At 37.7% G+C, this 16,784-nt stretch overlaps 2 protein-coding genes across 2 annotated transcripts; both read left to right on the top strand.

The window, feature by feature from the left end:
- The first annotated feature begins 1,545 nt into the window (after positions 1–1,545).
- LOC6650834 (muscle-specific homeobox protein tinman) lies at positions 1,546–4,926 on the top strand. Its single transcript, XM_002074135.3, has 3 exons — positions 1,546–2,010; positions 3,597–4,231; positions 4,289–4,926. Exons 1-3 carry the CDS (start codon positions 1,625–1,627, stop codon positions 4,735–4,737), a joined length of 1,470 nt encoding a protein of 489 aa, XP_002074171.2. The 5' UTR covers positions 1,546–1,624; the 3' UTR covers positions 4,738–4,926.
- An 8,868-nt stretch (positions 4,927–13,794) lies between these two features.
- On the top strand, positions 13,795–15,356 carry LOC6650835 (homeobox protein bagpipe). The gene is made up of 2 exons (XM_002074136.3): positions 13,795–14,342; positions 14,440–15,356. Exons 1-2 carry the CDS (start codon positions 13,865–13,867, stop codon positions 15,159–15,161), a joined length of 1,200 nt encoding a protein of 399 aa, XP_002074172.1. The 5' UTR covers positions 13,795–13,864; the 3' UTR covers positions 15,162–15,356.
- Positions 15,357–16,784: the final 1,428 nt, after the last annotated feature.

Genomic DNA, 16,784 nt, shown 5'->3' on the forward strand with positions numbered 1-16,784 from the left:
CTTTATTTAAAACGAAAAAAAAAAACAAAAACGAAAAGACCGTAGATTCCGCTCATAACGACGTTCAACGAACCGACGATTTTTCGTCGTTAGAAGACGCTTTAAACGGAAGAAGCCAAACAAATATTTGCTGATTATTTTGCGGTTGCCACGTTCACAGCAGGCTTTACAATAAAAACAATTACTTTTTAATAAAAACAAAATTAAATAAATTTATGACTTATAAAAAGCATGAAACGAGATATGATTGCTGTGCGTTAAGTTCATTATAGCTTCTTCAAAAATTTCATAGACACATCTATTCATAATTTCAGCAGCCTTGATTGTGCCAGGTGCTGACACATCTTCATTTTGATCTTGGACGTCTTCGTCACTTTCCTGACCATTGGTAATAATGTTGTCCTCGGAAGGTAAATAAGAACATATTCTTCCAATTCTTTTTTGGAGCCTATTATATGAATTTATTAAACATTTCTCATTTTTTATCTCCATTTTTTTGCTGAATTGTTTTCCGGAACTTCGACATATCCGGTAGAATTGTGAAAAAAATATTGTCGCTATGAGCGGTACGTCGCTATAGTCCGAGACGTTCTAACCGGATGCCCTTTCATATAAGTTTATATAGGGACCAACCCAACCCCGGACGGTCGTTATAATCGGAGTCGCTTTAACCGGATTCTACTGTATATAATGTTAATTGTGTAATACTTATTTTTGGCTATTTAAGAACTTTTACTTACTCCTTATATCATATTTAATATAATATCCTTTTGCTGAAGATAAGCGACAGAAATATCATGGGCTATATTGACGAATATATGTATCTATATTGAACTGTTTCAGATCAGTGTTTTGCATTTCTCTGATTTTAAAATTAGTTACTTTTCGACATTTTGAAAACTCGTCTTTTTTTAAACAATCCCATTTTTAACCCTTAAACATTCATCATTATTTAATTATTCGCATGATTTATAATGCATATTTTTTAGGTGTGTGTACATACATTAATTGTGTTTGCTTTGTGTAAAAGTCAATTGTGCGAAAATTTATGCCACTTGAGCGGTACTTGAAATCAAACCATAAAAATGAAATGATATTGTATACACAAATAAGACTTAAGGACTCTAGAATAATAAATACAGATACTTAAGCTCAAGTAGCCAAGCGAAACAAAATCTGCATAAAGTGGCTGGGAGCAAACAATAACGACAGGTTATACAAAAACAATTGTTAACTATTCAATTGATTGACAAAAAATTGGTAAGTGCCACAAAAAAGGTAATAAATAAATATCCATTAATAAGCGTTCACGCAGATACTTTGTGTATTTTCGAGATATTTTTTTTCTTTTTTCGTTTCAACCAAATCACATCACGAAGCGAGCGAGAACGAGTAAGATAGATGGATAGAGAATCTGTGTGCCATGCTGTGATTGGCCACATGGCGGCCATTTTCTTGTGTTTGTGGGTTTCTGTGTGCTTGTGTGTGTGAGCATCTTTATCGTGCTGGCCAGAGATGTTTCAGTTTCCATTTCCATTCAGTACAAAAAACGCACTGACAAATTGCAGACACACGGTAAACGGTTTTGCTTCAGTTCGAAAACGCTTGCAAGGGGTGCGGGTGCATGCCACACACACCACACACACACACCACATACACTACATTATCATTGTTAATATTGAATTGCAGTCAAGTGTCGGTGTCGCAAGTTCAAGTGCAATTTGGCAAATTGTTGTATTTATTTAAATTTAAAGTGCTTCTCAAGTGGTCGAGTGACTGTTGTTGTTGTTATTATTATTATAATTCATTGGAATACGAAATGTTGCAACATCATCAGCAGCAAGCACAGGTGCCACAATCCAGCGCCTATTATGATTATACTGAAACACCGAGTCCTGGGAGCATGACCAATGCCGATTCCTTAAATACAACGCCATTTTCTGTTAAGGATATATTGAATATGGTCAATCAAACGGAATCATACGAAGGTGCCTACGGGCATATTGAAAGGTAAGGCTATAAATTTACACAAAACAAATGAAATTAATTGTCTCATTTTGTGACTTTCATCAAATTTTATCATATCGGAAACGGTTGTTGCTCTTGATTAATACATTTCTGAATAAAATTTATTCCCTTGTTATCCAAATGTATGGCTTATTAGAAAAAAAGAATTCGTAAACGAAAACTGGCCTAAGTGTCTGGAGAAAAGTAGATCCCATTTCGTATTATCCAAATTGTTATCTCCTTACAAATTCTATATCTTTATTTTTTAAAATCTTTTCTCTAGAAAATAAATATAGTTTTTGGGGTATTCTTAAACCTCTCTTTATTTTTCAATTTATTCTGTTTAAGTTTTATATTTTTCAAAAATTCTGCATCTGCCCATATTTTTGGTTTCTTAATACTGCAATTACTCGTAATGCCATTTATACTAAGAAGTAATCTTAGTTCGCAACACAGAAAAGTAATATTAAATTTTAGCCCTTACTCCGACATTAAAAAAAAAGAACCTGGATATAATTTTTTAAATTCGTTCGCAAGCTAAAAAGATTTACTTCAAACCAAAGTGATAGACAAACTATAAGACTTTGTTTCGTTCAATTATTATTTTTCAAAAAACATGTTTTAAAAATAACCTGATTTGGATCTGCTAACGAAATTATAACGTTAACTAACATTTTCATCACTAACTAGAAATTTCAAAAACGTTGAAAACTATTTCTTACTACTATGAACTTATTTTAAAATCCGTTTTAAAGGAAAAGGAAATGATCTTTCTTTAAAAATATCTTTGAAATCTCGTAAAGGAAGTGCCTATAATATTATTCTTCTGCATTTCTAGTTTCTACCTGTTTTCCGAATTCTTTGTTGGGATTCTGAAATTTATTATTTATTTTTAATAAGGCTCCATAGGAAAAAATTAATTTCCACCAATTTTCGTTAAAAAGATAATATTTTGATAACCTTCTGACGAGACGTGGCAGAAGAAATCCTATGAAAACACAGAGCTAGCATGAATTGCAAATAGGACTAGCAAAGCGGAGGAGAACTCGGAGAACTCGGCTCGGTCTCGGTCTCGGACTTTGACAAATCATTGTTATTTGTACAAGAGGCCAGGCAAAAGAAGAAAGACAAAGAATATGAGAAGACGGTAATGTGGACGGGGACGGAGACTGAGACAAAGTGTTAACAATAAGAAAAACAAAGACCAAGATCCGAGACAAGCTGAAGATGATGATGTTGCTGCTGATGTTTTCAGTGTGGTCGTTGGTCAGTTCAGGTCAAGCAGCAGCAGCAGCAACGTCAACGTCAACGAAAACAGGCGCCGACTGCCATCTTGGGCCTGGCCAACATGTGTGATTCGCATGTGTGGATTGTCCATTCGTCCTCGGTCCTCGATGGGGCGTCCTTAATTGTGATGAGGCATGAAATGATGTCACCAAGGGTCAGGGTCGTGACGCGACAGCAGGAAGTACGACAGGGTAAACGTTTCCTCAACTGAATGGGCATAGCATAGGGTGGCGTTGGTGATGCAACATGTGGTATCCAGGCGAAAGAATAATCCAAGTTCCTTTTTCCTTATTTTCTTGCAGTGCCACAGCAGCAACAGCGCTCTATGGCGCCGGAGAGTATCATCAACAGCAACAGCAGCAACATCAGCTTCAGACCAATCAGCATCTCCAGCCATATCAGCATCAGCAACAACATCCTTCTCTGCTTCATCATCATCATCACCATCAAGAGGATGGGGCTATAGGGTCGCCATTGTTGCCGCCGCCGCCAAATGGTCATCAGTTGTATGGCAGCTACGATGACTATGGCATGCCCTCGCACATGTTTCAGCATCATGTCCACCCACATTCACACCAAAGTTTCCATCAGTCAGTCCCCACCGCCGCCTACAATGTGTCCGCCCAGCAGTTTTATGCCGGCACCCCGGCAACTGCCTATCAGACCAGTCCCGCCAATTATAATTACAACTATGTCGGAGCTGGCGACCCTTATAGCAGCGCCTCCGAATCGCCATCTGTGGTCAATGGTGGGTCAGTGGTGGCCGTTAAAAGTGAATATATACCCACTCCCTATGTCACACCCTCGCCCACCCTTGATCTGAATAGCTCTGCAGAGGTGGACTCGCTCACGCCGGCGCACAAGCTACTCGGAAACACAAATACCCTTAACCAAATCAGGACAGCAACCACATCCGCTCAGGAGTGCGGCAAGAGAAGTGAGTACAGAGAAAGAAAATTAGACTGGGAGATACAAACGATAAATTCTTTTGCAGAGGACAACAGCCAGGTCACCTCATCCCGCTCGGAACTAAGGAAGAGTAATGGCAATGGTTGTCAAATCAATAGCTCCAGCAGCTCGGGCAAACAACGAATGAAACGCAAGCCACGTGTGCTCTTCTCCCAGGCGCAGGTTCTCGAATTGGAATGCCGCTTTCGTCATAAAAAGTATCTGACTGGTGCCGAACGCGAGATTATTGCCCAGAAATTGAATCTCTCGGCCACGCAGGTGAAAATCTGGTTTCAGAATCGACGCTACAAGTCCAAGCGAGGTAGCATCGATTCTTGTGAAAGCCTGACCAAGCATTTGAAACTGAAAAGGGATTCACCCACTTTATTGCCGCCGCCGCCACCGATACCCAATCACATGCTTTGGCCATCATCCACCTCGACGATCCAGCAACATCATGACACGCAGCTACAGCATTTGGAGCACATGCAGTAGGGGATCAGAGACCTCCCCATTGGCTTTCCTAAATTCAGTTTTAATTTATTGCCATCACAGAAAAGAAAAATATGTTATTCCTCGACAGAAATCAAAGAGGAATCCCCCCAAATATATATGTATTATGTTATATGCCTTAATAGTCTAATGAAAACGCCTCATAACTCTAGTACCTTGTTGTATGTAAATATTTGGACAATAAATAAAGTTTAAGACCAAAAATTTCGATGGCTTGATTTAACAATGATTAATCTAATTAAACCTACACAGAAAGGACTAAGCACGGAGTGCGGTAAGTCAATTTCTAAGACTAAAAGCAGGTCAGTACTCAATTAATACCTCTAAAAATCTACACTGATATTGTTTAGTTCAAAGTATTCGTTCAGATAAATTAATTATCATCAGATGTACATACATATATAACTAATATTCAAAATGTCTTTGCAAATAACCTAAAATTAAGAACTCTAAGCTCAGTATTCACAAAACTGAAGACTTTAAATATACTTAAGTTATGCGTATACTGAGCTTAGAGTTCTTAATTTCAGGTTATTTGCAATAATTTCTTACATAAGACTTTAAATATACTTTTGTAAGTAATTATTGCAAATATATAGGTCTATAGGCATCGTATCATTACTTTAACCTATAATGTATTCCAAGATTATAGACTATTTTAGTTTAGCCAAATTGTTTATACTCTTACTACTCTGAGGGCATTTTAGCTTTAAAAATTATGTAGATAGAAGGCAATGTGTCATAGTAGATCATAAACCCTGCTGAATCCCATCAGTCAACAAGAAATGTCAGCCTTAGATAATAACATAATAACAAAAATTCGAAAAGTCGAAAATTGCATAAAATATACAAATACTAAAAACCCTACCACGCTTCGCTGTGCCCGCTTTTGACAAATTAAAATTGCGACTATAATTTGAGATTTATACTATCCTATCTCTCATTAGATCGAACTGCACATGGTGTGCGAATTTTATTATAATCGGTTAAGTGGTATATGAGTCCATTGAGGACAAACATTGGGACACGAGATTTATATATATTAGGATAAATTTAGCAATGGGTTAAATGAAATTTGTTTTTTAGCCTGTACTAGAATTCTCAAAAAAAAAAAAATTAAAACGTCGACGGCTAGAGGAGAAAAACCCTTCCAGAATCCACAAATTTATTTGTCCTTGCTTACAGGTTACTTATTTTTCTTTTCCAGGCAAAGCAGCCCAGAAAATCTCAGACTCTCAGCTAGTTTGTTTGATTTCGCCCAACTCTTTTCTATGATTTTTTTACAAATTCTTTGAAGTTTTTTGTTGGGAACAGTGTAAAAAAGCGTATTTAATATCTGCCCTTATTTAAACTTGGCTTCGAAGGCAAATATTTTAATCTTAGTCAAGCCCCCAATAAGTCCTATGTGCTTTAAGCCCATCTTGGTACCAAAGAAACTTATGTGTTCCAACTTTCATTTTAATTAACAATTTAAAAGTAGAAATTTGCCAATTTTCGCATCCATTCTTGGCATGTGAGTCAATATTTCAATATTTAAGTAGTTCCATGAATTTCCACGTCTGATAGCCTTCTTCTTCTTCTTCTACGTCTCTGTCTGTCTGCCTGTCTGTTGGTATGAGTTTCTTTCTGTGTTCTCGATGGATACCAGCTACCGATCCATTAGCCACCGCATCTGTATATAATTGTTGCCGATCGCCGCATAAATCAATTTGTATCAAAACGAACGATCAGTTTTATGAAAAATGAAAAGAAAACAATTTCCGTTTTCGGATTGAAAGGGGGGAAATCAATTCCCTTTTCTCGTGTTCCCTCCCTTTTTATACCATACACCCATAGGGTGATATGGTATATTAAAGTCGCCAAAATGTATGTAACAGGCAGAAGGAAGCATCTCCGACCCCACAAAGTATATATATTCTTGATCAGGATCAACAACCGAGTCGATCTAGCCATGTCCGTCTGTCCGTCCGTCCGTCCGTCCGTCTGTCCGTCTGTCCGTATGAACACCTAGATCTCGGAGACTATAAGAGCTAGAGCCACCAAATTTTTTATGTAGACTCGTGTAGTATGTAGAGTGATCAAGTTTATTTCAAATTTTTGCCACGCCCCTTTCCGCCCCAGTAATTTGAAAAACTTGATTATCTCCCGTATTTTTTTACCTCATGCAATCAAATTTGGCACACTTAAATTTAATACTAATATCTATCAAAATACCAAATTTGATCAAAATCGGATAAAAAACAGTCGAGTTATGCATATAAACGTTTTTCCATAAGGCCGGAGTTGGCCGTTGGCTGGTGGGGGCGCTAGGGTGCTCGTATGATTGAGTGAGCGAGATACTAAGATATGCTTGTAAGAAGCATGTGAAAATGCTTGAAATATTTGCTTTACTGGTGTATGGTATACCAAAGTCGGCGAGACGACTTACTTACTTCATTTTCATTTGTTTTTGCATGGCCAAAGGGGTATGTTGGGGGTGACGGCTGCCTTACAAAGGTTGCTTTTATGAAACGTTTAAGTGGCAATGCAATGCAACTGTAAAATGTTTTCATATATCCCAGAAAAGATACGAGCGCCCCAAACCAGAGATATTCAAAAGGAGAAGCAACTTCTCAATGTTTTATGACAGACAGCGGAGCACTGGGCTAATATTTCACAGAGTGTGGGGGTCACAGTGGTTCAATCATGTTGGTGGTGGTGGTGGTGGTGGTTGGGGGTGTTGTGGCATATCAATTACTCCACAAACACATGCCACAGATAGAAGGGAGAGAAGCCAAGAACGAGTCAACCAACAACAAGTGCAGCTGATCACACTTTTGTTGGATTTTGTTAGAGTTTCTTATGTTGCTTATATGACAGGCTGAACTTTTTGGATGGTATTTAATCGGTGGAGGATGGAGGGGGGTTAAATGTCAATCACAACGATCACGCATTATGGACTTTGAGGGAGTAGCAAGTTGCCCTTGCAGTGGCAAATAAAACGCCTACACACCAAAAAAAAAGGAGGGAATCGGCCCGGGGGGAGTAATGCAGTCATGTCAAGTGCCTCTAATACATGGCCTAATGGACCACACTGACCAGCCAGCCAGAAAGGAATCGGAATCGGAATATGCATACATACATATATGGTGACCCATAAACAATTAAGGTTTCGTCTTACAATGTCGCGACGTGTGCTGGTTCCTAGAGTCTAGACTCAAGTGGATATGTTGTCATTGCCCATATATCACGTATGGGGTCGAACGATAAGCAAAACTATAGCCTATAAGGATCGTGCACTGACTTATCCTATGAGCTCGAAGCGCCGTTTAATTCATGTTGCGTCAAAGGATCAAAGGCAACATCAGCCGCAATTGCAGCTGATGGTAGCTCACTTACTCTCTCTTTTTCTCTTCCCCACTCTCTCTCCCTCTCTCTCTCTCTTTCTCTTTGTGTTACTTTCACTGCTTTCATTTGCATTTCCTCATTTTGTAAGTAAGCAAAATGACAATTTATTAACAACAATAAATAAACAATATGAGGCACAGCTAAACAATTTCCCTTTTCGTTTTCTTCTTTCTCTTTTCGATGCAACACTTCCTCCTTTTGCATCTTTTGAATTTTACCGCCTTCTCTGCAATTGCATAATTTTCACATTGCGTCTTCTCACCCTCTCAATCTCTCAGTTTCTCAATCCCTCAATCCCATCTTATGCGGTTCATAGCTGTCAAGTGGTTTGCCTGACTTTTTTCTACCCCTTCGGATCTCTCCACCATTTAACCAATTCCTATGGAAAGACTTTGACATTTTATCTCCATAAAAAATCTTGCTTTTAGTCAAGATTTTTTTGTGTTTCTGCTTTTTTTTTTTATTACACTCTCCATTTTCTGTTTCAGCTTCTATTTCAATAGGCTTGCGCTTAACTTGAAAATGTTGACAATTATATTCAAATTAATTGAGTAATTTCATTTCAAAATTGAGGCATTTTGAAGCATTTGATTTACAGCCTGTGGAAATGGACGCTTGATATTCTTCCGCAGCAATAAGTCCACAAGTCCATATAATCCCAGAGCGTTAATCCGATTTTACTCAAGTGATTTCCGCGACAATAAACAATCAACATCCTAATCTACTCTGATCACCTGGTGTCTAGTCAAATTGTCTAGTCCTGAGTTTTTGTTGGTTTCAATTTCATTTCATTTTATGGATTTGATCTTGTTTACTAATCAAAAATTCGCTTTAATATTTGGTTTATTTTTTGGACAAAGAGTTGGAAATGTTGTTAGCATTTGCAGAGAGATATCAGATCACAGCTCCCCATAATCTTAGGAGGAAAAGACTAGGATTATAACTGCCCAGTTCCGGACTTTCGACCATGATCATAAGAGAGATATTTTGAATATATAAAACTCTTAGTAACTCTTAATATGACAAACTAATATTTCTTTACTATGGTCACAAATAATAATCAAATTTCATATCCTAAGTGTTCTGTATTTATATTATTAGATTATTATTTTTATTTATCTATTATTAACGTTTGAAATATTTCAATATTTTTTAATGCAAGGCGAATGTTAGCTATTGAGGACTCGGACATAGATAGACGTTACACGTTAGAAACAGTTCAATTGAGGATATTCTCCTTTTAAGCCCCATTGTGTCTTTAGGAATCCATTTATTTTTGCTTTCAAATATAAAAGCCTCGTCCATACTGATCGGCAGTGCAGGCCTTTGATGCTCCCATGGGTTAGTAAAGTAGCCGTCTCCAAGACTTAATTATGAAGCAACTCAAAGGCAAAAGCAAGAAAGTAAAAATAAGTCACAATCTCGAGAAGCAAAAAAGAAAAGGAAATACTAACACAAGGACTTGATGTACTTGATGATGTAAATTTGATGTATGCTTTTATTAAAATGACTAGTGTGACAAATTCCAAATTAAGCAAAAAAAAACTGTGCTTGAACTTAGGAATGCCAGCCACTTGAGGGCTTGCTTCGATTTTTGTTTTTATTATAAACAGCTGCCTGTTTTACCTGTGAGATATCGGAATACATCTTTGCCCCACCGAAATCCGGTCATGATGGGCGGCCTTTTTGCAATTAGCTAGCAATTTGTTTACTCTCGAGATCCAGAAACCTATGAAAAAATCGATGATGATGATCCAAGCCGTCAACGGCAGCTCGAGAGCGTTTACAATGTGAATCTTTTGATTGGTATATGAATGATATGGCCCCAGACATTTTGATCAATTATTCACCAATAGAACCGGTGAAATTTATTTCAGGAGCTGTTTCAGAGTCTTAAGGCTAAGTGTTCTTCCGTTGATTCTTTTTATTACTATGTCGTTTGGACCATTATTCTACCGGAGTCTAGCATTATGGTACCATATTTATATACATATTTAAAAAAGAACTCAAAATATTCAAAGTAGTTAGGTCACAAAGAAAACAAAGTATTTAATTGAAGCATTTTGTGATTGTAAAAACGCATACTTATGTATACATATGGTTTATATATAAGTACCTACCATATATAAGTACCAACTATATATAAGTACCAACTATATATAAGTACCTACTATATATAAGTACCTACTACTAAGTACCTACCTTTACTAAATTCAATCTTGCTCAAAATGGCAAGATTCATTTATATTTTCAAATTGTTGACAGTTGGCGGTTTCACAAAACCACTATTTACCCCCTATTTGCATTCTACATATTTTACAATTTATCTACGTTTTATCTACGTGTGCATGGCCACACTTAAATAAATGTGTGCGCGCGCTATTTAAAACGCTTCAGTATATTTGTGACTTACAGTTTGGGATATATGTAAAAAATGTATACTTTTTTCAGAAGCATCTTTCCACATCTGAAGTATTCATTTCCGGTATGTCGAATGGGAAATGGTCTGTTTTTCCTGTTTTAAATGCGTCAAATACTTGCCGAGGCTACTTTGTTACACATTTTATTTTATTTTATTCATATAGCCATGTCCGTCCGTCTGTCCATTAGTCCGTCTGGACTCTGATCCAGACTCTGGCAAACTCTTCCTAGATTGTAAGAGCTACAGAACTGAAATGACTGTATATATACTGCATGGAATGTATATATCGCCGCATCGGTCCACCATACCATTTAGCCCCCATAGAAACGGCAAAGTCACGAACAGTGGGTTTTCTTAATAACTGTTATTTTCTGAGCGATTGTCACGAAATTTAATATTTGTAAGCTACATATGCCCGTGCCAAATATGATCGGCATCCCATAGGAACGATCGGTCGAAAACAGAGACTTTTATGAATAACTTTATTACTTTTGACGTGATTGCCTTACAATTTAGTTTAATTTAATTCAATTATTAAAGATCAGATGACTATTTTGCAGGCCCGACGAGAGGGGGGGGGGGGGGGGGGGGGGGGTGGTGGTGGTAAAGGTGGGATTCCCACGAGGCCCGAAGTTTTTAGCGGGGCCCGGTTTTTGATCGAAATTTTCAAATTTGGGAAAAGTTTAATATGTACGGTACATATTGTACATAATGTACCTTTACAGCTTTATCTTACTTTAGCTTACTACCACCGGGCCCTGATATCTTCTCGACGGCCCTGCTATTTTATATTGCTGCCATATGTATAAGTACTCGATTAAGTCGCCTAAGATTGTACGACGTTTTTATGCAAACTATTTATATAAAACGTATTTCAACTTTGGCGACTGTAAGTTTGGAAAGAGTAACCAAAAAACTTGCAAAAGGACACAAACATCGGCCCTTTGTTTTAAAATGACTTAAGTTTTTATCCACATATACCACATGGAAACCTTTTCGAGACAAATTAAATAGTTTTTTTTCGGGTTATTATTTCTCGATTCATTATATAAAAGTTTTCTGTGACTGCAAAGATAATAAACTATAAAAAGTATTTTCATTCTTATCATTATAAGTATATAAGGATATTGTTGTAAGCTATCAACTTATTTATATTTTACAAGCACTGGCAACTAAGGCCTTCGGTTTAGACGAAAACCACATCCATAAACAAGCCTAGGATTCAAACTTGGAATCTCGTTGTTCAGTTGCCTAAATGACTGTTTCACTTAAACAACTCATCTACCGAGGACTGCACTAACTTTATTTTGTTCATGCCAATTATAGTGGATAAATAAAAATAATATGTATGACTATTATTTAATAATAAAACCACTTGAAGAGAACTCTATAAAGAACAATTTTATGTAAGCAGCTAAAGTAAGTGCTCCAACTTTTTGAACGAGTTTGATAACAAAACAATGTGGCCTGAGATTTTTCTTAAATATTAAATATCAAAACCAGAAGTTTTTTCGTCTATTTTAAGTTCAAGGACAAACGCAAATAGATTGTCAGCCAGACAAGTGCGTCTGCATCAATCACTGGACTAAACTCCAATGAAACTTGCATACCAACAACTGGATCAAGTTTCATAACATCGAAAGCAAACAATTGAAGTGGATTTTGATAAACCATTAAATAGAATTTAATACCCCAAGCACGGCTGAAGATAGTTAGAGGGATGGCAAACTGTCGCGCTTAATTGAAAATGCCAATTCATCATAGTCGTTGGCGTTGAAGTTGCCATCACCCCCGTTCCATGTAATCGAATACCTGCTCCAAAGGATAATCGCATCAGAGAGTGCACACAATCAAATGGGATTGAAATTTGCCCAGATCCACCGTAAGAGTACATAATAGAGAGAAATCGACGCGTGGCAGAAGCATCATTATGTATTAATTACTCAAGTATTATTGAAATGCATTCAATTGAAAATAAAATAGCTAGTCAACTACCCGCTCGATTCGGGATCAGGACCAGAATCTTCCCCTGTCCACAAGGTGTAAAATTGAATTGCTTCTTACTCAAATCTGACCGCAAAATAGCCACACTCCCTTTGACGCCTGCCCTTCCGTTCCCATTCCCTCCCATGCCATTCCCATTCCCATTGTTAGCTTGACTTTTTCGCCCGCGGCATCCCATTGCCATTAAGAGTCATTCAATTGGCAATAAAAAGATTATAGCCTGAAGGTGTGAAGTGTAGCAGAGAGTCAAGAACAGAGACCAGGCAGGCACCCCCTCTTCAACCCCCCGTGGTGCACATGTGCGTAGGATTTTCACTCGAATTTTGAGTGCGCACCGCGTGACTTGAGTGGAAGCAGCCATTTTACTACGGCAACAGCCAATCAGAGGCCTTTGTCGGTAGGCCAATCGCTGGAAAAGTACTCAAATGTGTTTCCTAGTCACAAGGGTTAGAAGTAACTTCGGATCATTTTGGTTAACTGAAATGTTGAATTATTTACATAAGATAAAACCATGTTTATCTTAAGAGTAGAATCTCAAGTATTATTATATTAGCATATCAACAAGATTTACGATATTAACTTTTTTTTAAAGAAAATTTCATGAACTTAGAAGTTTTTACTAACTCTAAAGTTGATATTCCGTTTCGGAATAATGTTTTGGGTGTACTTGAAAGCAATACACTTGTAGTTCTCTTTATATAAAGGAGGAGAGCTCCAAGATTTCAGTTTATAATTTTCACTTGAAAATTTTGAGTAGATTTTAAAGGTTTTCCGCTTTGGAACTAAACAAATTTCGTTAAACTAAACAAATTGAAGCAAAGTCTGCATGATGATACGGACAAAAGGTTAGGGATAAGGCACCTACTGTACTTTACCTCTTTAGGAAACAATGCTTATAAACAATAAACAGGATGCCCTCACTATGGATATTTATCCATTTGTTTAACAACCCGAAAGAAATGAAAGAAATTTGTCTTGTTTACACACTCTCTCTCTCTCTCTCTCTATCTCTCTCTCCTTTGCGCTTGAGAGCAAATTGGCTTCCATATTGCATCCGCCAATGGTAACAAATCTAGAGACACCACCACCATTGCCTCCAGTGGGCCACTTGAGTGGCATATGAGTGTGATTCTCTTTTGGGAAACGACCACATGGGCTATTTAAAGAGGGCAACCGTCTAGCGACTCAAGCACATTCTCTGCTCAGCCTTTGAGACGCAAAGAACACGGATAAATTCAACAGATTTTGAAAAACCCGGAGTGAAAGTGTATATTATCTCGAAGAATTTCGGAAAATATGTTAAATATGGAAAGTGCTAGTGTGGGTGCCTCCATAGCGGCGGGTCTTAGCAAGACGCTAACAACGCCCTTTTCCATCAATGATATACTAACGCGTAGCAGCACGGGAAATATCGAGAAATGCCGCATTTCGAGTGTCGATTCCGAGCCGGAGGAGACCAAAACGGCAAATGACCATACGCGTCCCACTTCTAAATCTCCTCCATCGATCTGTTGTCGTGATTTGAGTTTATATAAATTGGGTAAACTGGGATCAGAATTGGATACAAATAGCCAACGGCAGGCCAACTATTTGCAGTACTATGTTGGATCTCACCATCATCATCAACATCATCATCAGCACATTCATCATCAGCAGGCGACAAGTGCCAGTTCCAGTTCCAGTGCCGATTACTTGCCACGTAAATTGAGTTATTTTGGCAACGGCTCCTTGTCCGCTCCCCTTGACATGCGACGTTGCACCAGCAATGAATCCGGTAAGTTTCCCTCTAATGGATTCCTTTGTTATTGCCCTTCTTTGTGAAAAGTTTTTGACTCATTATCCTTTTTGTTTGTTTATTGTTTTGTTTGCAGACTGCGACTCACCGCCGCCAATGAGCAACTCACCGTCCGCCTCACCGCTGTCCCATGAAGGTGGTGGCAGTAATGCCCTCGGTAACCGCAAGAAACGTTCACGTGCCGCCTTCAGTCATGCCCAGGTCTTTGAATTGGAGCGCCGTTTTGCCCAGCAGCGTTATCTCTCCGGTCCGGAACGCAGCGAAATGGCCAAGACATTGCGTCTAACCGAAACGCAGGTGAAAATCTGGTTCCAGAACCGACGTTACAAAACCAAACGCAAGCAGATCCAACAACATGAAGCGGCCCTTCTGGGTGCGGCTACCAAGCGTGTTCCCGTCCAGGTTCTGGTTCGTGAAGATGGCAGCACTGCCTACGCTCCTGCCCCACACATGGCGCCTGGCGGTGGTCACGGTGGCTTGGATCCTGCTCTCCTGAACATCTATCGCCATCAATTGCAATTGGCCTACGGAGGATTGCCGCTGCCACAGATGCAAATGCCGTTCCCGTATTTCTATCCACAGCCACAGAAAGTACCGCAACCCATACCGCCCCCGAGTCAATCCTCGGGATTGAGCTTTGTCGTCAATGGCTCATCGGCCTCGTCGTCGCCAGTAAGACATCAAGCCCCTGCCTCGCCCAACTGTCCGAGTCCTGGCCAGGTGATGAGTGTGGAAAGCGGTCAGGAAAGTAATCAATCTGCTGCTGAAGATTGCGATGAGAATGTGGAAATCGATTAGATGGATGATCTTTCATCTCAGTGGTTGGAGCTTAAGTTCTTGTGATAGCCAATAAATGTTGGGCTAAGTTTCCGTTTCAAATATCCGTGCATGGATCATGGCTAATACGTACACAAACACAAACACACACACACACACACAAACACACACACACAAACAGATATATAGCTTTAGTAGTTGTAAGTTTATGTTTAATGCCAAAAGTTGAATAAATTGATATAGTTAACAAAAATACTTATTTGGTTTTCTTAAACAAGTTTCGAATGGAAGTTTCTTTAATTAATTTTTAAATAAACATGGAACATCAAATTTTGTTCTTCAAACAACTTAATTAGCTTCTTTTGTGTATTAAAAGATGAATCCTTCGATGTCGTATTTGCTTTGGAGGTCACAGTAATTTGATTGACTTAAATAATTTTTCTATATTTCGATTTATTTGACATCAATCTTAATACTTAATCCAAAGTATGCAACCTTATAATTGCCCTTATGTTGAAATTTTTTAAGATCTATTCAAAACATCTACAAATTATGCAAATAAAAAACCCTGAAAAAAAAATGCCAAACTTTATTAATTAGACTCTAAATAGACGAAATTTCCACACTTTTGCTGTGAAGCTTTGCCTAAAACACAAACAGTCATCCTAATGGTGGTCTAAACTGATGTCCCGCATCGTAATATGCGAAAAAAAACTACATATTTTATTCATGTTGTGGAAAAAATGTTTTCTTTTTCGATTATAAATATCAATAGTTTTTGGTTATTCGTGATTTAGGTAGACTGAAATATTTTAAATAAAAAGTTAATGATCATGCTAAAAACAATAAACTTCATTGATGATTTAAAATTGGGTGTGGAAAATCCATGTATTCTCATATAAACAAAATATTATTAATTATTTAGTGGTAAGTATTAGCTGTGCCCCATTGTCCTTTAACCCATTTTGGACCGGGCTGATTTTAAATTGCAAATTGACTGTTTTAAAAGTTAGTTTGGGATTGAACTGGTTCAAAAAATGGATTTGAAGGTTTATTCAATGTAATTATTGTGGAACTAACTATATACATCCCTTCCCTGATTAAAATAAAGTCAAATGAAATACAGAATCTTTGAATACATACAAAACTTGCTGTTCCAAAAGTCGAACAGTGGTCCAAAATGGTCATATATGAAGTCTTTACCCTAATATATAAGTAGATTAAAATTGTGTAGAAAAAACAGCACCAAATGATGTGCATTTTACTGTGGCGGATCTCAATCATAATTTAAATGGGTTACGTTGGTAGTTTGAGGAGCATTTAGGAGGGAAAATCGTTCTTTGATATGATAATTTGACAAGTTTCAGCGCTAAAATCTAGGTTTTGTTATGGATTTGTTTTGAGCTCTGAAATCAATTTGTTCCTAAACTTAAGAAAAATGTTTTTCCTAATATGTTTTTCATCCTTAATCTTCTAATTGCCTTCTACGAATAAATTTGTTTACCTAATGTCTACAGAAAAATTGATGTACCTACTAATATTAATTGTTATATATGTATGTATATAAGTTAACTGAATTGCAAGATGTTTAATGAAATAGACGCTTTCCGAATTGACCCGATTTCGCATATCCCAGTCAAAGTC

Source organism: Drosophila willistoni, chromosome 3R, assembly GCF_018902025.1.
Source record: "Drosophila willistoni isolate 14030-0811.24 chromosome 3R, UCI_dwil_1.1, whole genome shotgun sequence".
Classification (NCBI taxonomy): Eukaryota; Metazoa; Arthropoda; class Insecta; order Diptera; family Drosophilidae; genus Drosophila; species Drosophila willistoni.

Coding starts and splice junctions, on each gene's coding strand:
- LOC6650835 (XM_002074136.3), top strand. CDS start 13,865: ATGTTAAATATGGAAAGTGCTAGTGTGGGTGCCTCCATAGCGGCGGGT. Junction 14,343..14,439: donor TTGCACCAGCAATGAATCCG/GTAAGTTTCCCT, acceptor TTTTGTTTGCAG/ACTGCGACTCACCGCCGCCA.
- LOC6650834 (XM_002074135.3), top strand. CDS start 1,625: ATGCCACACACACCACACACACACACCACATACACTACATTATCATTG. Junction 2,011..3,596: donor GCCTACGGGCATATTGAAAG/GTAAGGCTATAA, acceptor ATTTTCTTGCAG/TGCCACAGCAGCAACAGCGC. Junction 4,232..4,288: donor TCAGGAGTGCGGCAAGAGAA/GTGAGTACAGAG, acceptor ATTCTTTTGCAG/AGGACAACAGCCAGGTCACC.